The sequence below is a fragment of the Manis pentadactyla genome, chromosome 4 (assembly GCF_030020395.1).
Source record: "Manis pentadactyla isolate mManPen7 chromosome 4, mManPen7.hap1, whole genome shotgun sequence".
NCBI lineage: Eukaryota > Metazoa > Chordata > Mammalia > Pholidota > Manidae > Manis > Manis pentadactyla.
Genome location: NC_080022.1, coordinates 189,170,609 through 189,190,711, shown reverse-complemented (window position 1 = coordinate 189,190,711; position 20,103 = coordinate 189,170,609). Strand labels below are relative to the sequence as shown.

Genomic DNA, 20,103 nt, shown 5'->3' with positions numbered 1-20,103 from the left:
ATGAATGATGGTGTATAGTTGGCTTTCATTCTATTTTGGTTTTGTCCAGTCTGTTAACAGATATTTAAGACTATATACAGTTGATGTAATTACTGATTCAGGGGATTAATGCTTCTGTCTTAGTTTTTGTTTTTTATTCTTCCCTCTGTGCTTTTTTTTTTCTCTTTCTTGCCTTTTGAATAAATCAAGCATTTTAAATGTTTATTTTTTATTTCTCTGTTAGCTTTTGTACACTTCTGTTCTAGTGGTTATACAAGGCAGTTTAGTATGAATTCTTGGTTTATTAGAGTTGACTGTAAATTAGTTTTTTTTAACCACTTCTCAGACAGGGCAAGTATCCCACAATATTTTAACTCCATTTATTTCCTCTGGTCCTTGGTGCTATTGTTTTTTTCTGTTGTATTGGCATAGCTTGGTGTAATTTAGACACCACACAATCATTATTGTTGTTTCAATAGTCAGTATTTAGTCATTGATCCTTCGTAGCTGCTTGGTTTTCCATCACTTGGTCACATCTCCTAGTGTGCTTGGTAGTTTGTGGACATTGTGTCTGAAAAATCAGAGAGGTCTGGATGATTCTTCGTGCCACAGACAGGGCACACAGAGGCCTGTGTCTGGCTGGACAAATCTGTTTCTGGATTCCCCTCACTCCTGGGGTAGACCTTCCAGGCTCAGTGAAACGCCATTGCCCTCAGATTGCTAAATTCCCCGCTTACCTTTCATCCTCGGCAGCTGATCTCTCCACTGTCCTGGGGCTGGTCACTGGCCTGCACCTCAGGAGACCCACACACAGAACATGGGCACCCTTCTCTGAGGCCTCCTATCTTCCAGGACAGTGGTCCTCAAGTTCTGGGGTCCCCCCTCCTTATCCCCGCTGCCTGCCTGTGCATCCTGTGGCCTTGGGCCCTGGCCCTGCTACCTTGTGCCCTGACCACTGGTCGGGAGGAGCCCGGGCTCACAGGGCCCCCACTCTCACCTCTGGAGTCTCAGTGGCTGAGGTTGTTCGCTGGTGTCTTCAGTTGGGTGAGTTTAGTGGGACAGAGGAACTCTTTATAATGTGAGGAAATTCACCAAATTCCAAGTGTTTTCCCCCGTTCATTAAGTCCCACTGTTTTAGACTCTCTTTATGGAAAAAATGTCATCGTTAGAAAGACCCTCCTGTTGCAAAGTTACTTTAAAAAACTCCCCCCTCAGTTATCCTTGAGTATTTTCATGACTGCATTCATTCATTTAAATCTTTGATCATCCGCATTTTATTTTGGTGTGAAAACAAACAAAAGCAGGTGCCCAAAGTGTTTCAGGGCCGCCAGTTGTCAGGACGCTGTTCATCTGCCACTGATACAGAATGTTACTGCTTTCGTATGTTAAGTTCTATATGCATCAGGACTAGTTTGGGACATATCTTTTAAATTCCTGGCTGGCCTGTCCAGTCATGCAGCCCCCACACTGCTTTGATTACCACGGCTTTGCAGTAGTGCTCCCCGCACTGTGACGTGTCACTCAGAAAACATTTTAATCTAATCCCACTTCTTCACGTTTATTCATAGTGTTTCTGGATGTTTTTGCTCATTAATTTTTCCATGTGAATGTTTAAGTCAGCTGACCTGACTTAGCAAAAACAAATGCATCCTTTTGTTTTTTGGTCTAATTGGAATTTGTTGAAGCTGTAGGTTGACTTAGAAAGAGTCGTGTCTGGCTCCCCTGTGGTGTGTCTTGCCGGCCTCCCTGTGCAGTGAGAGGGCGCAGTGCTCCGTCAGGCCATCTCCTCTTCCTCTCTCCTTCCCTCCTAGTACCGCACACCTGCTGGCCTTGTCTGTACTGCTGGGCTCTCCCACTGCCTTTCCTACCTGGTGGTATGGAGGGAGGCTGCAGGTTTTCATGTTAACTTTTTACCCATTTACCGTACTGAATGCTTACAGGGTCTCCTGATAATCCCCTTTACCTTGCCAGTTGTCAGGATTTTGCTCTCTCTCACCTTGCGTTGCCTTGTACCTCTAGCCATGGCGCTGGCAGGGTGAGGGGCCAGCTTCTAGCATTCAGCCTGGAACATGTTGAGCCTAATGCTGGCATTTGGCTTCGTGTATAGAAATGGATGTGCACATCCACACACCTCCACATGTATGCAGATGTAAACACACATAGGGTAGTGTTAGAGAAGCATTTGTGCCCTTTTAAAATATGTTGAATTGCATTATCTACTTCTTGGCCATGCTTGGAGAAGACAGTAAAGTGCCTCCCTCTGACTTAGTGTCCCGGCAAATCACATCGCGAGTCACATCGCAAGTCAGCTCTAGAATGGACCATCTGACTGTGATGTACTTTCATATGCTCTGCTGTGTTTTATTTCCAAACTTGTAGCTGTAATGTTTTGAGGGAGATGAATCTTCCCAGGATGCTGTGGGAAGCATGGCTGGAGTTTGGTGTGCACGGGCCTGGAGGGCACCAGGTTGGTGTGTCTGGGCTCCGGCTGCTGCCCCCGTAGAAGGCAGACCTGGCATCAGGCCCGGAGTCCACTTGCCCCAGCCCGCCTGAACACTCCTCAGCATGGCAAGCTTGTTCCTGGCCATGGACTTTCAGCAAAGCCAGAAAAGGTGGGTGGGCATGGGTCATGGGCACGTTGGGGCTAGGCTGGGCAGGATGAGAAAGGACTGTTCTGAGAAATGCCCCAAGAAGAATAAGCAAGAGCCGTGGAGACAACTGGCCCTCTGCGAATCGGAAGAAGCCTTAGCTGCCATCACATGCTCCTCCTGTACCTTGAGAGTCAGATTGGATGGTCCCTCCAGCCCTGACCTACATGGAGGAGCCAGTCTGCCCCCGGATTGGTGCGCTGTGGCCTGGCAGCCAGCAGGGGGAGCGGAGCCACTGGCCGCCAGGAGAATAGGCTGAGCCCCAAGTCCCGCTGGGGCGCTGAGGGCACAGCCTGAGCCTGCCCAGTGTGCACCATTCTCGCAGCGGCCTGGAAGCCCACCCTGTGCTCCTGAAAGACATAAACATGCACCATGACTTGTAGGCAAGTGAGCCGCCGGTGGGTTGGCCTCCTGACCTGGCCAGAGCACGATACCTGAGGCCCTCAGGGCCGGGGTCTGCGTGTGGGGCCAGGTGTCTGTCAGATTGCGGCCGCACTGACCTGGAGACCTGAATCAGGAAGCTGGCAGCAGGGTGGCTGGGCCTGCCTCCAGGTGTGTGTTTCCGTGCTGAGGTGCAGAACTGGACTCTTGTGCTGTCCAGGCAGCCTGGCGTGCTGCTCATGGACATGACCGTGTCCGTCCCCACATGTACGCTTTCCTCTGCTTTTGAGTCAGAGCCTCTGGCACACCTGAGGCCGCACTCACAGCTCAGCCCAGGCCCTGGTTTCGCCAGGCCTGGGCTGACACGTCATGGTGTGTTTGCATTTCTCCCCATGGCAGCCCTGCCTCCCCATTAAGAAGGATGAAAGCCAGCAGGGGTCCCTGAAGTGAGCCGGCGCACCAGCCATGCTCGTCCCTTGGTCCGTTTTGCAGCGGCTCTGTAGGTTTGCAGAGAGCGTACCTGGAGGGCGCATGCCGAAGGGCAGGCCTCAGGGCCTCAGAGGTGAGATGCGCCCAGGCCCAGACTGGCTCCACGACTGGTGGGCACAACCCTCGGCTCCTTCCAGGACCAACGCCGCTTCCTTATTCAGGACTTTGGACATGATCAGCCCTGTGTGCGCACACCAGCAGTCAGCCTTCCAAACCTGGGCAGTAGAATAGGAGCCTGGGAGCTCTGGCCGTCCCCCGACGCCCCAGGTGTGAGCTGGCAGGCCTGCAGCTGGCACATTGTTGTCATGGCTGCCTCTGCAACTTGGGTGGTTCCTGAGTTCTTTCCAAGTGCCCAGCCCACCTAGAGTGTCTGACGCTGCCACGTGGGCCATATTCCTGCTCCCACACGGGCTCTGACTGACTCTGGCTTCCCAGCTTGTTCCTGCTTGTAGACTGATGTCACTGCCTGGGCCATCACTTGTGGAACAAGGCCTGCTTGGTGTCCAGCAGGACCCACAGCATCCTCCTGACAACCATGGGGCACTCACCCCAGAGCTCTGGCTTCCTGCCTGGGGTGCTCATGTGTCTGTGGTAGTTCTTCCGAGTTGAGGGTGACAGTGGGAAGCTTAAATGTGCAATCTGCTACGAGGGTCAGCTGACCAGCGGGCTGCTCACACAGTCAGCGGCAGTCCTCTGGTGAGTGCCCTGCAGAGCCCCGGGGTGGCTTGCGAGCCAGGTGTGTCAAGACAAGTGGGGTCCTGGCACAGGTGGGGTGGGGACTGCTTTGGGGTAGGAGAGGGTTGGTGGGGTCTTTGTGGACGGGGTGGGCCAAAGGAAATGCTCCACAAGTGGGGGTGCTCCACAAGCATCTGGGCCGTGGCGGTGGCCGGAGTGTGCATGGCACCTGCGGGGCTGGTCCATTTTCTGGGACTTCCTGGTTCTGTGTAGGCACTTCGTGAATCGATCTTAAGTTGATGCTCTTCGGACATCTCCAGGAAGCTTGCTGTCTCCTAGCGTTGACAGAGTTGACGTTTCTTATTTTGCATGCAATTTTGTCTGTTAAGCCAGAAATCTGAGGGTTGAGATAAATCATTCAGTTACGGATGAAATGTCTGTTGCTTGTCAGTCTCCCATGAAAATATGATATTCCCATAAAAATAACCCTACATAAACTGACCAACCAAATATCTTCTTCTTTGTGTCAAAACTACTTTCAGGGCCACGCACATCATGGCTGGGGGTGTATGGGGGTTCCACTCCTGCCCCCAGGTGTGGTGAAGCTCAGGCGCTGTCCTTGGTGTCCCCTGGACCTTGCCCCCAGCTGGTGGCAGAACAGGGCAGGGCCTCTCTGTTTCCCTTTGAAGTATGTAAGGACTCTCACTCGGGTCTTGTGAGTATCCTCTCCGTGCGGCTGGAGTCCAGGTTAGGAGGTGGGTTTTTGTTGCCTCTGAGCAAGGTCATTTCTGCCATCAGCTGGAGAAACATACAATGCAAAGGATTTAAAGTTTCTTTCTTTTAAAATTTCTTAAAAGTACTTTGGTTACCTCCAGCCACCATTACTGCCACACAAATTTTTCCTTCATGGTAAGAAGCTGATCTTAGGGCACACAGCTGATGCTGGGCTTACACACACTTTAAGGAAATAATTTGGGGCAGGGGGAGGGGCTCTTGACCCTGAGCTGTGCATTTTAGAGGCTGCAGACAGTGCTTGGACCTCAGGGGCACAAATCAGTGGGGACCCCACATGCACCTTGGGCAGCCCTGCTGGTACCTGATCATGGCCAGCTGATGGGCACTGCTAGGGGGTTCCACGAGTCACAAGCTCTGTGCCCAGGCCTCCTAAGCCGTGGCTGACCCCAGGCGCCTTTGCAAGTGTAGCGCCAGTGCAGTGTCTGCAGAGTGGCAGTGAAGGAAGCAGACTTGCAGCTGACCCATCTGCTTGGTCAGTGCCCACCTTCCTCTCTTCCTGGGGAAATCTCTCTTCTCCAATTGTGTTGGATAATTTTGAAAGAGTCAATGTGCCTTTCAAAAAAGGGTTTGAGTTGTGGCTCAGAGACTGCATGGAAGGGCGGGGTGGGCCCCAGCTCTTCAGGCAGGCAACCTCCTGGCCCCTCCTGCACACTCTGCAGAGCCAGGGTTCTGCTCCCTGGGGAGGGCTGGGCCGGGCTGCAGCACCCCCATGGTGGCAGCGTCCGTCATGTGTGTCCTGAAGTGGCAGCAGCGCAGGAGACAGAGTTGCGTAGCTCGGGGTTTGTTGTGCTGCACGCCCGGGCAGCATTCCGTCTCAGGAGGGTCGGGGCCGGGCAAGGCCCCCGACAGTCACCGGGAGCCCCGACGGGCAGCCACAGTGGAGGAGGGTGAGGAGCCACCTCCCGCTCTCCATCTCCCTGTCTGCTTCTGGCCGCACTGGGCATGTTGGCTCACTGGGTGGTGCTGGGAGACAGGTCATTTGTCATGGGGCTGTGAGGGGCTGGGCACCCAGTGCCTAGGCCCTGTACACAGCTTCTGGGTGAATGGGGGGCCTGCAAGGGGCCCTGCAGGTTGGGCAGTTGCCCCAAGACTTGCTCTTCTGGCAGAAGCTGTCAAGGGCCACACCTCTGCAGCCATTGGTGCTGGTGGGTCCAGCCACCAGGCTACCTGGGAGGCTTGTCAGTGGAATGAGTTTCTGCCAGTCAGTGGGCAACTCTCTGCCAGTGCTCCTGCCCTCAGGCCCCCTTGGGCTACCGGGCACCACTCCCATCGCCAGCATGCTCCAGCTTGTTAGCCTGAGGCTTCAGTCCTGGTACTCAGTTGGAGACCACTGTCTCCTGGCCGTCGGTGTGGGGGGCAGGCAGGCAGGACTGTGGCCTGTGTGTGGTGTGCAGCCTGGCCCCTCCTGCCTCACCAAGGCGGCTTTGTGCCCATGTGCTGCCTCCTCCCTGGGAAGGGCAGAGCGTGGAACATTGTGACCCTCTGCTCCCAGGTCTTTGTCTCGTGCAGGTGGTGCTCTGGGTCGGCCTGGGCATCCTGGTGGTCAGCACACACACTACCCTGTCTGTGAATGAGGAGATCCCAGTAGACTTGGCAAAGGAAGTTCCAGGTGGCCAGCTTGGAGAAGCCGACAGTGCAGTGAAGGCAGAGGCGGCCCGGCTGCCAGGTATGTGGCTCTCAGGCACCCACATAGCCCCCCAGCCCACAGCATTCTCAGGGCACCCAGTTGTGTGACCTTGGGGTCATGGGGACACAGGTGGTGCTTCCCAGGTTGTCTCGCCTACCCAGCTGCCTCTGTCGTTTGTGTGATGGAGTGGGGGCATGGGGTCTCCAGGGACTGGTGGGCCACCTGCATGCAGGGGACAACTGTGGACAGTGGACACAGCCCGGCGGAGCATGCAGTGCCCACCATTCAGTGCTCTAATAGGTAAGTACATTTGTGGGTGTCGCTTACATTTGTTTGTTTTGAGGATGTAAATTTTGATCCAGGTTTCATCTGCACAAAGTGCGGGCCACCCCTCAACTTTGCCTCCTGTTTCATGGTCTTTCTTACCTGTCGACTGCCCGCTGAGTGTGGTGACCCACACCCACTCGTAGCTGCAGTGCTGTGGCCCCATGGCTCCATCTGTGGCCATGCCCACAGAGTGCAGAGTGTTTTCCGGGGTACAGCAGGGGCTCCCTTGTGTCTGGAGATGGCTGGGGAGAGAAGAGGCTTCTCAGGGCCTGTGGCCTGTGCAGCATTGACAGGAGGGCTGCAGGGGAGGCCCTGGCATGCATTGAGGTTCACCAGGCCGCCCGCCTGGCCGGCTCCTCTGGGCATGTGCCGTTTGCTAGAGGGATTCAGGTGCCTTTTGATGGTGACGGCTACAGAGTGCCTGTTCTGGGTGGAAGCCCAGGCTCCCCAGCAGCCTGACAAAAGAAAAGGTCCAGAGGGCTGGCGGGAGAGGCAGACGTGCCCTGGGTGCTTGCTGGGACCGCACCACCAGCAGCGGGGGCATGTGGCCCTCGGATTTGTTGCCATCTCCATCCTGTGCTTGGAAAGCCCTGGCCAGCCTCTGTGCCCACACAGACCTTGCTGAGGGAGAAATTCTCTTCTCAGAGAGCCCTGTGCTTAGCCCACTCTCTCTGCCTGCTGGGATAGTGGTGGCTGGAGAGGAGATTCTCCCTGTGGGGTTCTCTGCAGAGGGGACCCCAGGAGTACCAGGGTCCGCCAGAGAAACAGGTCAGAGTGGTCAGAAGCTGCCTGGGTGCCCACGCTGAGTTGCGTGGATTTGGTAACTTGGATGGGAAAATGCCCACCTGAAGAGATGTGGGTGTGTGCCCACCCGTTGACAGCCCCGCTGGGGCCTCCCCTCGGGCTCGCAGGCCTGTGCACGTGGGGCTCTGGCAGAGCTGGACTCAGGCACCCGCTTCCATCTCAGGCGGCGGCAGGCCTGCTGGCCATGGGTTTCTTGGTGCTGGGCAGCAGTTCCCACCGCGCTGTGCGGCCTGCAGTCCGCTGCCAGTGTGAGCAGCTGTGTCCTGTCGTGGAGGCGGGGCCGGCTCACCTGGAGCCCGCGGCGGCCACATCTGGTTTCCATTTCTTCCACGAGACTGTAACAAAACACATGGCCCCTTTCGGAACCACATGCTGGATGTTTGTAGCGCGCTCTCCGTTTCTCTCACCCCCAGCCTCCCCTGTAATTGATGGGTTGCCTGCAGCAGAGCTGGGCCCGCAGGGGCCTTCGCTGTGTGCCCCATCCAGCCTCTGCCCGCCATCATGTGAGCAGGTTTCATTGGTGTCTTTGATATCACAGAGGCCTAAACGGTACTGACTGTCCTCAGAGTCCCTGAGGCAGCCCTGGGACTGATAGAAGTCCTGCCTCCGCCCCCCGCCAGCACGTGTGAGCCCCACACAGGGCCCTGCCTGCTCAGAGCACAGAGCCAGAGCGCCTGTGAGGCGACCAGCGGTTGCTGAGGCTTGCGAAGGCCCGTGAGGCAATTATCCGTTATAAAGGCTAATTAGGCCGTTTATCTGGTGTTTGATAGTGCCCTCGGGGTCTGCCAGGGCTGCCGGATTTTGTGACACTTTCTGCTCCCTCCTTTGAATGCGGCCATGTGCCCTTCCTTCCTTAACCTCCCTGTGCCTGCACCCCTGTCTCATGATGTCGGGGAGCAGCCTTAGTCCCCACCCAGCCGTGCTTCTGCTCCCTGCAAAGAAGAGGATGGGCAGGACAGGCTTCCAAGCACCCAGCTGGAGAGAGCGCCAGGCCTTCAGGAGCATGGGAGGCAGGCCTGCAGGTGGCAGCGTCTGTGTGTGCCTATGCAGCTGGCAGATGGGGGCCACAGGCCTGAGCGGGAGCCCACCACTGCCCCCTCTGCTCCTGCACCACCTCTCCTGAGGATCTGCCCCAGGGCCGTGCACACCAGCTGCGCATGCACACAAACAAGAACACGTCCCAACTCCTGCAGCAGATGTAGGGAGCCGCGCCTCCCAGCCTCTGCCCCCTCTCCTCGCCTCAGAGAGCAGCCTGGCCAGCAGCCCCTGTGCCCTGTTGGGAGGGGCTGCCACCTGTCTCTGCTGTGCCACAGGCCCCCCGCCTCTGGAGGCTTCTCGTGTCAGGACGCAGCAGTGAGCTCATTTCACCAGCCCAGCCGAGACAACCGCAGCCAGACTCAGAAGGGCCCCTCGGGGGCAGGGAGGGGGCGCTGCCTCCATGATGCGCCCTGAGGGACCCAGGCTCACCCTCGTGGGTCCTGCACCCCCACACTGGCCTCCACCTGCTGTCCTGGGTAGACGCACCTGTTGGCAGAAGCGTGAGGAGTGAATCAGACTTGTGCCACCCGGCCGGGACACTCAGATCCAAGGAGCCGTTGGGATTCCCCATACTGGGAAAGATGAGCAACCATAATAGCCAAGGTTTCCCCTGCCAGCCATGCCAAGAAGAGTGGGTTCAACAAAGCCTTAGCAAGTGACCCTTCCCCATGGCAACACCAAGGGCAGAGGCTTCAAAGGAAAGGCAGGAATCAGATTATCAGCAGTGTCACCAAAAACCAGGGCCTGGCCTCTTAAAGGACTCTCAGTGGGCCATCTTGCTGTGCAAGAACATGGCCCTGGGGTCCTGCATGTCCCTTGAACTTGGAGTTCTCCGGTTGACAGGAACTCCACTGTGTGACTCAGGTGTAATCTTAAAAGTCACTTTATTTTGTTGCTTAGCAGTCTGAGATGACTGCTTCCACCTTCAGTGATCACAAGACATAGGGAGGGACTGGTTGATACTGGTGACCAGCAGAGCACACCTCAGACGTGGCAGAGCCTGGCCCCGTCTTCCGCAGTGGAAATCCTCCTCAAATGCAGAGTTCCTCGTGGTGGTGGACCGGACTGCTCTGGGTCTCGCACCCCGAGACTGCTGGGCATCCCCCGTTCCAAGGACGGAGCCCAGTACTGAGGGTGTTGGTGGTCTTTGGCCCCGTGTCCCTGAGCCAGAACTGCTGCACCACTCGGTGCCCACACTGGACACTGGAAAGGAAAGTGATGGGCAACCGTCCACTAGCCTGTCTTGGAGCTCCAGCCCGAAGGCCTTGGTGGGAGGCTGCGCACGTCCCTTGTCAGCATGCAGTGCCGGTCTGAGTGTGGAGGAGGGCCACTGAAACCTCGGACTGCCCTGTGGAGTGAAGCATAAACAAGGAATTTTCCTGGGCTGGCTGCCTGGCCAGTGGTCACTGGAGAAGGAGGGCGGGCCACCCTGAGGGTGCAAGGTGGGCCGCCACCAGGCACGGGAGGCCCCTGGGAGCCAGGATTGGGAGCCACCGGGCCCACCCTCTGCCAACTGCCCAGGGGAGTTGGGGCACCAGAGCCCTGGCTCTAAGCAGTAACATTCAGATGTGGGTGCCCAGCCTTTGCAGCGGGTACTGCCCACCAGCCCTCAGGGCAACTTTGTCTACAACCTGCCCTTGCCTCACAGTGGGAAGCCAAGCAGGCGGGCAGAGCACGCTGATTTTAGCCTCTAATCCTGAAGCTTTGTGTTAGTTTCAGAGCAGCCACGAGGTGTTACTGGCAGAGTTTCTGAAGAAGAGCTGTGGAAAGGGCAGGACAGCTGCGGGCAGGCAGCCCAGGCCTCTTCCCCTGCCCGGCTGTGAAGCTTGGGCCCACAGATGGTTAAGACTTGCCCGTGCCCACAGTGCCTTCGGAGGGCCCTCGAGGGTGACTATGCCGCAGCCGTCCTGGGCAGACAGAGCAGAAGTCCCCTCGCCCTGCAGCTGAGGCCACCCCTTCTGCCTGATGGGGGGCCCTGGGTCCATGGCACAGTGCTTTCTCTTAGTTTTCTTAGTTTTTCTGTGTGCTCCCCCTTGGCTTTTAATCTGCCGGACGCACACCTGGTGGTTCACGGTGGTTCCATCTGGGCACAGGGGCCCCCACAGGGGCTGACTGTGACGGCAGCCAGAGCGTTTCACCTGCCTGGACGAAGGCCACACACTTGGCTCGAAGCAGCCGCCTGGTTACGCTGTAGCATGCGGTCTGTTCCTGCTGACTAGTCCCTATGCCCGGCCTTGGGGCACGGCCCAAACTGTGTGTGGAGGTGCCTTCTGGGCCAAGACAGCAACGGATGGAGTGGGTTCCCCTCTGGACGGGACAGTTGCTGCACCAGAGGCTGCATGGGTTCCTCGCCTGTCTCCCCTATTCCAGGGCAACTAGTGTCCTGAGATGGGCAACAGGGAGGGGTTGTTTGAGGCCTCCAGGATGAAATGGCTAGTTATTAGCTTTTTTCCTCTAGTTTTTTAGTTTCTACCATGTTGGCTTAACACGTTAAAAGTGGCTTTTAATGGAGACAGTCTCCTGGTGGCCATCCTTACACAACGCCCGCTGAGGACCCGCACTCCTGGGCGGCCGAGCTGTGCACCTGCCAGGGGACAGCCGTGTGGGGCAGGACTGCTGTGCCTGGGGGAGGTGGGGTGAAGCGTCAGGGCAATTTCCGCCTGTGATCGTGTTTGCCGTCAGTGAGGTGCGGACAGGATTGCACATCGGCCTTCCTAGCGGCGTTTCCTTAAACACCTCTCACCCCGCCTCCCCTGGCCTGTAGCAAGGTTTTGGGATTAGGCCAGGTGGTGTCCCGGGGAAAGCGGGACACGTGCCAGCGCCAGCCCCGGCCACGTCTGAAGGCGGGTTTGTGCCGCCATCTGGTGGCGGCGCCCGTGCAGTGCCGCCCCGAGGCTGGCAGCCCCGTCCCACATCCCATGGCGGGTTCATGCTGCCATCCGGTGGTGGCACCCGTGCCATGCGGAGTGTTACTGTTCTGCACCCAGCTAGGTGTAAATTGCATTTTGACATATTTTTGTTATGAATACACATGAAAAATGACAGTTTTCTGTGCTACTTAGCTGCTAATGATTGAACAGGGAAAAAAATAACTGCTAGGCTCTGCCATTCGACTGGGAAATGTGATTACCATCCAGGGAAAACCGCCCAGTTCCCGTGCTGATTGGCAGTGTAGCCATGTGGAAACGCTGCTCAATTAGCTGTGCCGTGTTACAGGCCAGAATCCAATTGTGGACGTGGCAGAGGATGGCCGAGATAAGCCAAAACTGCCAAATGAGAAAGATGAGATGGAGCAGGCCCAGATCAAGGGCCCCGTGAACGTGCCCCAGAGGGAAGCCGCCAAGGAGAAGCAGGAGCAGGCGCAGGAGGAGGCGCAGCTGGACCGCCCTGGCCAAGGTGGTGCCGCCCAGTGGGGGAGGGGTGTGCTCAGACCATGGCTCTTCCCCTCAGCCCTGCCCAAGTTCTGGTCCTTTCTGCCTTTATCCTGGTGTACACGTATGCTCCCCTGGACAAAGCCACTGGTTTGCAGCCCTCTGTGTAATTTTCTAGAAATAGCAGCAGTCCTCAGCTAGGCAGCAGTTGGATCTGTAAGAGTGGCAGTTGCTGGCCTGTGTCCACCATTGGGCACTAGACCTGGGTTCACATCCCTGGGAAGTAAGTTGGGACCGTCCTCCCCTACGTGCTCCCCTACATGTCCTCTTGTCTTCCAGGCATTGCCATACCCATGGGTGAGGCCCACCGCCACGAACCCCCCATCCCTCATGACAAGGTAGTAGTGGACGAAGGTCAAGACCGAGAAGGACTGGAGGAGAATGAACATCTGTCCAAACATGAGAATGAAAAGTCTCCAGAAGGCAAGGGGCAGATGGTGCCACCTCTGCCAGATTCAGAAAGAGAGAGACGTGGACAGGACCAGGCCTTGGGGGCTGTGGCTGGTCTTCCTGAAGATCTGCAGAAGGTTCCAGAAGAAAATGGTCAGCCAGCCATAGAGCCTGTGAAGGAGGACCTGGGGCCAGGCAACAGGGGTCTGCATCCAGGGCCCCAGGCAGCGCTCCCTGAGGGGCAGGACACCCTGGCGGCAGGTGCAGGGGAGAGAGGAGCTGGGGCCCCGCTGCTGGGCCCCGCCGGTGGAGCCGCGGACAAGCTGGAGGAGAGGGGTGAGCCTGGCGGGCGTTGGCTGGGGCTTGTCTGGGCAAACTCCCCTTCCCCTGGAGAGGACCTTTGGTGTGGGGCTTGGGAGAGGCTGGGCTTGGGCCAGAGGAAGGATTGTTCACGAGGTTGGCACGGAAATGGGGCAGCCCCTCCACAGCTGCTGGGGAACCTGGGGTCTGCCGGCTTGCAGCTGCTCCAGGGTCTGTCACGCAGGTGTTTGCCGGACCACTGACCGTCAGAGCTGCGCCGCCCTGTGCCTGGGTGCACACGGCCGGTGTGGGGAGCGCTGACAGGTGCTGGCCTGGCTCGGTGCCGTGAAACTGGTGAGGCTGGTTCCTGCGTGTGGATTGGTGGAGGCAGTTAGTGCTGGCTGCTGCCACCAGCCTTTTTTTTTATCACTTCCCTGGTAATCATCAGGCTGCATAGGAACTGCTGACAGGAGGGTGGGGCCGAGGGAAAGGTCGTCTGGGGAAACGTCTGCCTCCTTTGTCCCTCCTCTGCCTCCCGTGCCCCCCTGACTTCTGGGTTTCTTGCACACCTCCTGAGTCCTCACCATGTGTGCAGGTGGGAAGGCCCCCCTCCCGGTGAGGCCGTTCGCTGGGGCTGGGCAGGTGGAGCCCCGAGAGCAGAGGCATGTGGAGGCACAGGGCGGGGGCCGCCCTGGCAGCAGGCTGGAAGGTAAGGCTCCTCTCACCTTGTGCCTGCCCTCCCTGCGGGCCCCGGGGAGGACAGCGGAGGGGCCTTCACAGCCACCCCACGCTCGGTACCTTTAGGCCTCCCACTGAGGAAGGCCTTAAATAACCCCCTCTTCCCACTGACAGCTTTTCTCTGGCACTTCCTAGGGATATTTGTTAATCTCCTTTCTTCCCATAGAAAAAAATCTGTCTCTGGCATATGGTTTCCCGTTAGCATTTGTAATTCACCTCCAGGCAGGTACCTTAATGTTCCCACCCTGGGTCGCGTTGAGAGCTGGCCAGGTGTGGGCCTTAGTGTACTGCTGCATAGCTGATATGGGGTGCACCTTCCAGACTCGGCTGGGAGGCCCAGGGGGATGTACTGCTCTTACTGCCCCTCTCTGCAGTGGCCCAGCCCTGCATCAGCCCCCTCAACTGGGGCACGTTTGTGAACCTGCAGCAAAACTCCAGCACCTGCCCTGAAACAGAAGCTGGCCATACCTCTCTCTCCAGCAAGCAACTTGCTCTGCATGCTCCACACCTTCCTGCCCATTTCGGGGGCTCCAGCTCTCAGCTGCCCTGCGGCCTCACCCGTCTGGCTCTGGCTCTGTGGCAGAGGTGGTGACGGCTGTTCTGGCTCACGACCTTCCATCCTGGTTTCCCTGGTGACTGGCAGGCTTCTCTGCCCCCTCTCTCCACCCCATCTGAGCCCCCGGGGCACCACCATCCTGGGTGGCTATTCCCTGGGCCCTGTGAGGGCGTTTTGCCCTGCTCTCTGGGGTCTACATATGTCGTCACAGCAGAGCAGCCTAAGGTGGGGTTCATGAGGTGTGCACTCCGCTGCCTCCCGGGGGGCTTGGTCACCCAGGGCACTTGGGCAGGGATGCGGCCGAGCCTGTGACCATGCAGGGGCTGGAGCCGAGAGGTGCTCCGGTTCTCCGGAGGTGGAGCCACTTAAGGTGTTTGACACACAGTATATGCCTATGGTTTTAGCTCCTCCCTGTTTACCAACTCCCATCCTTATATTCTGTACCCTAAACCTATTTGATTCTTTGGTTTTTTCTTTCTGAAAAGAGAATTTTCACAGTTTCCTATTCTGCCTTTCTTCTGTATGCCTCTCAATGGGATGAACAGCTGAAATCAAAAAGATAGTAGCAGGTATGAGCCCAGAGGAGTGTGGCACAGAAAAGGCCGCTCATAGAGAAGTTACAGATGCAGGAACAGACAGTGCAGGCTGGCTGCCCGGTAGCAACCCTACGCAGAGCACATGGGGCAGGACCCCGGGAGCCACACAGTGTGCCCCCAGTCCAGCCCCAGCCCTGAGCTCAGCCACAGCCTCTCAGCTGGGGACCCCTGATGCCCCCCCTTGTCCTCCTTTCACACATGCCGCGGTCCTCCTGAGCCCTGCCCTGCGCCTCTGTGGCGACGGGAAGACTGTGGAAGCCCCGCCGAGCTGGGAGTGGTCTTGAGTGTGATTGTTGCCATGTGCACGGCCCAATGCTAATGTTTTTTGCACGTACATTAACGTCTGGGCAACTCATCTCATCTGAGAGCCTGGTCCCCATGGCCCTGGTGGGCTGGGCTCTGGCCGTGGGCACAACTTGTCACCTCCACTGTGTTTCCGTCTGTCCTGTGTGTCACTTCTGGCTGCACGTGGTGCTGCTTGCCCCTCCTCCAGCACAGGTCTGGGGGTAGGGGGTTCCTGAGACCTGGGTGAGGAGCGGGGCTGCTCCTCTAAATCCACGCCAGGGACAGCAGTGTGGGTAGCACGTGGGGCCACCCTTTCACCAGTGACACTTACATGGTGATGAGCTGTAGGCACCCATGGGGACAGGGTGGCCCATGGTGAAGGTGGCTAGTCTAGAACCCTGTGGGGACAGCTATGCACCCCTCATGGGAAGGGTGGTGTCAGGGCCCAGTCTGATCACAGAACCTCTCGGGCAAGTGTCTTGATGACCTTGGGACATCTGGATGTGTGCCTGGCAGGGGGCAGGGCTGCTGCACTGGTGCTGGCCCAGGGGTCCCATTCTTTGTGTGGCCCCATCCTCCCTGTGGCCCTGTCTCTGCATAGTCCTGTCCTTCCTGTGACCTTGACCTCCTGTCCTCTGTGTGGTCTTGTCCTCTGCATGGCTGTGTCCTCTGCATGGACGTCCTCTCATCCATGTGGCTGTGTCCTCTGGCCACTGTCCTGTCCTCGTGTGGCCCTGTCTTCCTGTTCTGTGTGTGGCTGTGTCCATTCCATGGCTCTGGCCTCCCCTCGGTTGGCTTCTGCATGCCTCTCATGGGCCTGCCCACCTGCACGTCTTTGCACCCATCTCCAGGGGGGAAACCATTGCGGTCTTTGGGAGAGGGCCAGGCCCAGGCTGTTCTGGCAGGACGCAGGTCACTATTGGGGAGGACAGGCCAGCACATCTGTGTGTGCCCAGCATGGGGGCCCTTGCTGGGAAGCTCACAGTCACTGCTCACAAAGCCTTCCCCCATTGGGATTGAGCCTTTAGTCGTGGCAGCCCCTAACTGAAGCTCCCTACCTAAGCCTACGTGCTGTAAAGTAACCCGAGGCTGCTTTCTGAGCTGGTGCTGAGGCATCCGCTGTAAGCTGCGCATGCCCTGCGCACGCACGGGTGGCACTGCTGGCACTGGGGGTTCAGACTCAGGCATTCCCCTGTTCTTCCCCTGGGCCCACATGGGCATGGCAGCACCATGGGGCCCTCGCATGCCCCTGCTGGGCCTGGCCTTTCCTCTGCTCTCCCAGCGCTCCTTTCACGCCAGCCTGCAGCCCGTGTCCTGGGGGTGGTCAGAGTGGAATCAGGACTTGTGGGCATCTGCAGCTGGCCTCAGCTCTCATCTCCACTGGAAAGGAAGGTGGTTCTGCTTTTAAAATTCCCACATTGGGAGAAAGTTTTCTTAAAGTGCCGATATTCTCATCTTGGCACCATTCTGGCGTAGAGTGCCATTCCCCACCAATCATCGCTGTTCCGGGACCTCCTGCTGGGCTTTCCTCTTGGCCTTTACTCCCAGTGAGACAGGGCAGCCAGCATTCCACTGGGGGCGTCCAGACCCCGGGCTGGTGGGAGAGCCAAGCCATTAGGCTGGTCGCAGGCTGTGCCCCGGGACGGCCTCGCAGAGGAGCTGCAGGACAGGGTCCCCTTGGTGACCTCGGCGCTGTGGTCGGGTGTCACGCTACCCTCACCCCGGCGCGTGAGCCCTGCCACCCCGCAGGCTCTGACGGTATTTCCCGAACTAGAAGCCGGCCGGGTGGAGATGCTGGACCACGCCGTCCTGCTGCAGGTGATCAAGGAGCAGCAGGTGCAGCAGAAGCGGCTGCTGGACCAGCAGGAGAAGCTGCTGGCGGTGATCGAAGAGCAGCACAAGGAGATCCACCAGCAGAGGCAGGACGGCGAGGAGGGCAAGTCTGGCTGCCAGGGGGGCCCGAGCAGGTGGCAGCGGTGGGCTGGCAGGCTGGGCAGGGGCAGGCCCCATCTGGAGGGGTGGGGGCCAGAGCTGGGCTGTGGGGGTGGAGAGGCGTGGTCAGTGTCCCTGTGCGGCTGGATCCGGGGCTCTGTGGCCGGGAGTCCTGCTGGGCAAGTCCCGGCATCAGTGCGCATTTCTCACCTGCCAGTACGGGTCTGATTAGCCCTTGTGTAGGTGGCTTCTGCTTGCTCCCAGGGCTGAACTGATAGCCGACTTCACTTGCAGTGGACGTGCAGCCTGAGCCCGGGGTGGCCGCACCCCAAGGGAAGGAGCAGGAAGCCCAGGACAGAGGGACGGTGGGGCGTCCTCCCCCGCGGCCTGTGGAACCTGTACTCCGAGCTCCCGGGCGACCCCCAGCTCTGCCCCAGGGGCATGGCCAGCACTCCATGGAGGATGCCAAGGTGACCGCAGGCAGAGCCCCGGCCAGTCCGCCCAGTGGTGCAGACGTGAAGCCCCGGGCAGCTCTGACTGAGCCGAGGGAAGGCCGGAAGGGCGCTGTGCCCAAGATGGCCAGCTTTGGGGTGCAGGAACGGGTCCCTGTGCCAGACCCTGCTGGGGCAGCTGGGGGCCCAGAGGAGCTCATCGCTGGGGAGTTCCCTGGGCAGAGTCAGGATGCTGTGGACGGGGGCTCCCGTGCAAGGAAGAAATCTGGGAAGGAGGTAGCAGCTGTCGGTGCTGGTGTGCAGGAGGCAGACGTGCTGGGGGCAGGAGCAGAGATAGGGGACCCTCACGTGAAACCCCAGCAAGGGAGCCAAGACCCGGCTCCTGCAGGCCTCGCCAGCAGGTGGGGGGGAGCAGCGCCTCAGGCCCAGGCTGTGTTACATCAGCCGGAACACCAGACCGTCTCTGCCAGGGGTCTGGGTGGGCAGCAGCGTGGGCAGCCGGCCGTGAGGAGGGAGGCCCTTGGCAGAGGCCATGGGCCCACTCCTGGGGAGGATGTTGCCAACCAGGAGCCTGAGCACAGGCAGGACTCTGATCTCGGGCCCAAACTGCCTGTCTCGGGGGGTCAGAAGCCAGACTACGCCAAACCCAACCGAGACCTGAAAGTCCAGGCCGACTCTGACCTTCGGAGGAGACGGCGGGATGTAGCCCCTGGTGCAGAAGAGGTGGCCCCGAAGGACAGGGTCATCATCAGCTTTAACCGCCTGCCTGACGTGCAGGTCAGTGATCTCCGCAGCGCCCTGGAGACCCAGCTCCACCAGGCTGCAGGGGGCGCTTTGCGGGTGGTCCCTGGCCGCAAGATCAAACAGTTGCCCAGGGCCCTGGAAGAGCCCTGAGCGCCTGCTAGTGGCCGCCATCCTCCTGGTCACCTAGTCTCACCCAGCCACACCCAGGCCACTGTGAACCTGGACCACAAGCGGGTGCTGAATTCCAAAGGTCACACTCTTGAGTGGATGTCTGAAAGCTCTCTCACTGCAGCATCATTTTCTAGAAGGGTCTGCAGTCCCTGTCCCACCTCTGAAACTTCTCTGGGTGGCTCTGAGCTCACCACAGCCTCAAGGAGAAGCAGCACTGGTTGAGACTAAGGAGACGTGGCCTCTGCCTGTGTAGGGCCCCAAGGTGTGTGACTGCCACCTCCACTTCCTCTGAGACGGTGATCCTGTGTGGCTGGGGCAGCGGCCAGCCTGCCCTGCGGGGTCATGGATTAGGGGTTGGCACCAACTGCAGCCCTGACACAGGCTGCCGGGAGAACCACCCGTCCACCAGACTTCCAGTTACTGTTTCGTTATTTATCTGAGGTTCTCTGAGTGTTGCAGGAAACCTCAGTAAACCCTCTGCCTTCAATCTGCTTCTCCGTGAGTCCTGCCCCCTCCTAAGGGCCCCTCTGCCCTGTTCACAGTCAGCTCTGCTCTCCACATTCTCGGTGCTTTCCCAAACTGTCAATAAGGTTTTTAAAAAATAAAACATCTGATCAGTGAAGCTGGTGTTGAGGGATTGCCTAAAGGGAATGGTCAGCATTCCTTATGACCAACATAGAGCGACATTCATGCATTTGTGACAGTGACAAGGGAGCCAGACGCACAACACCCCGTGAGCCTGCACACCTGTGCTTCCTGGCGCTCACCTGGGCCTCAGGGTGGGTCTGCAGCTCTCCAAGCCCTCCTTGCTGCACCCGGCTCATCTGTTGTGAGGACTTTCATGGTGTTTTATCTTCAAGAGCAGGAAAGCCTGTGGTCGCCCACAGCTCCAGAAGCCTGGTCGGCAGGTGTCCCTGGCAGGTGAGGTGGGCCGTCCTGCCCACAGGCCAGCCTTCAGTGCTTTGTCCAGTGTGGGCCCGCTCACTGGTCCCCAGCCAGAGGTCACGTGGAAGGCTCCAGCCTTGGTCGCGGATCCTGCTCTACCCCTGTGCCTTTTGAAACCATTTTTATTTTTTATTGTAACTTCTATGTCACTGGGCAGCCTGAAGTCTAGGAATGAGTAAGGAGTGGAGTTTTCACTTCCGGAACAGAGCTGATCCTTCCTGAACCTGGGGGGCGGGGGTGGGGGGCAGCTGCTGCTCCTGCAGAGGAAGCCCCCCTCACAGGGGGCAGGTCTCAGGGTGCTTCCTCTCCTTTCCTAAGTAAGTGGTTCCAAACCATGCCGGTGGGGAAACACCCTCTGGCTGGTCCCCTCAGATCGGAACCCCATTTGTTAGGCACTGGGGGTGGGATTTTACCAGCCCTGTTTACCTCAATAGCTCACTTTGATCCAGGCTCATGCCCTTTATCTGCCAAGAAAGTCCTCAGAGCTATGCCGTGGTGCCCTGGGCCCTCCACCCACCACGCTAGCCTCCTGGCTCGGGCCACTCCCTCCCCCAGCCACGGCCCCCAGGGCTGCAGGAAGCCTTTGGGGAGGGGCTTTGCTTTCTGCCCACAGACCATCCCTCTGTGTGGGTCCCCGCGCTGGTAGGTGTGACCAGGTGTCCTGGCCGAGCAGTGAGCTGCTGGTGGCCCCGTGTTGGCGGCTGCACTCCGTGGACATGGGGTATGGCCCACCTGTGCCACTAGGACAGGACCGTCTGCGAGAGCCCAGAGGAGGGACATGAGGCCGAGACCAGGGTGAA

The 20,103-nt window shown here is 58.4% G+C and overlaps 1 protein-coding gene across 6 annotated transcripts in view; it reads left to right on the top strand.

Moving 5' to 3' along the window:
* SLC38A10 (solute carrier family 38 member 10) overlaps positions 1-18,986 on the top strand; it is a 39,071-nt gene extending 20,085 nt beyond the window's left edge. For 3 of the 6 annotated variants that reach the window (XM_036910569.2, XM_057501804.1, XM_057501805.1), the window contains 6 exons: positions 6,477-6,633; positions 11,980-12,159; positions 12,474-12,920; positions 13,480-13,593; positions 16,834-16,995; positions 17,286-18,986. In XM_036910569.2, the coding sequence (XP_036766464.2) occupies positions 6,477-6,633; positions 11,980-12,159; positions 12,474-12,920; positions 13,480-13,593; positions 16,834-16,995; positions 17,286-18,337 (2,112 nt within the window). In that variant the 3' untranslated portion in view covers positions 18,338-18,986. The remainder of the gene's footprint in view (positions 1-6,476; positions 6,634-11,979; positions 12,160-12,473; positions 12,921-13,479; positions 13,594-16,833; positions 16,996-17,285) is intronic. The other 3 variants (XM_036910570.2, XM_057501803.1, XM_036910571.2) reach the window with 3 other exon arrangements.
* Positions 18,987-20,103: the final 1,117 nt, after the last annotated feature.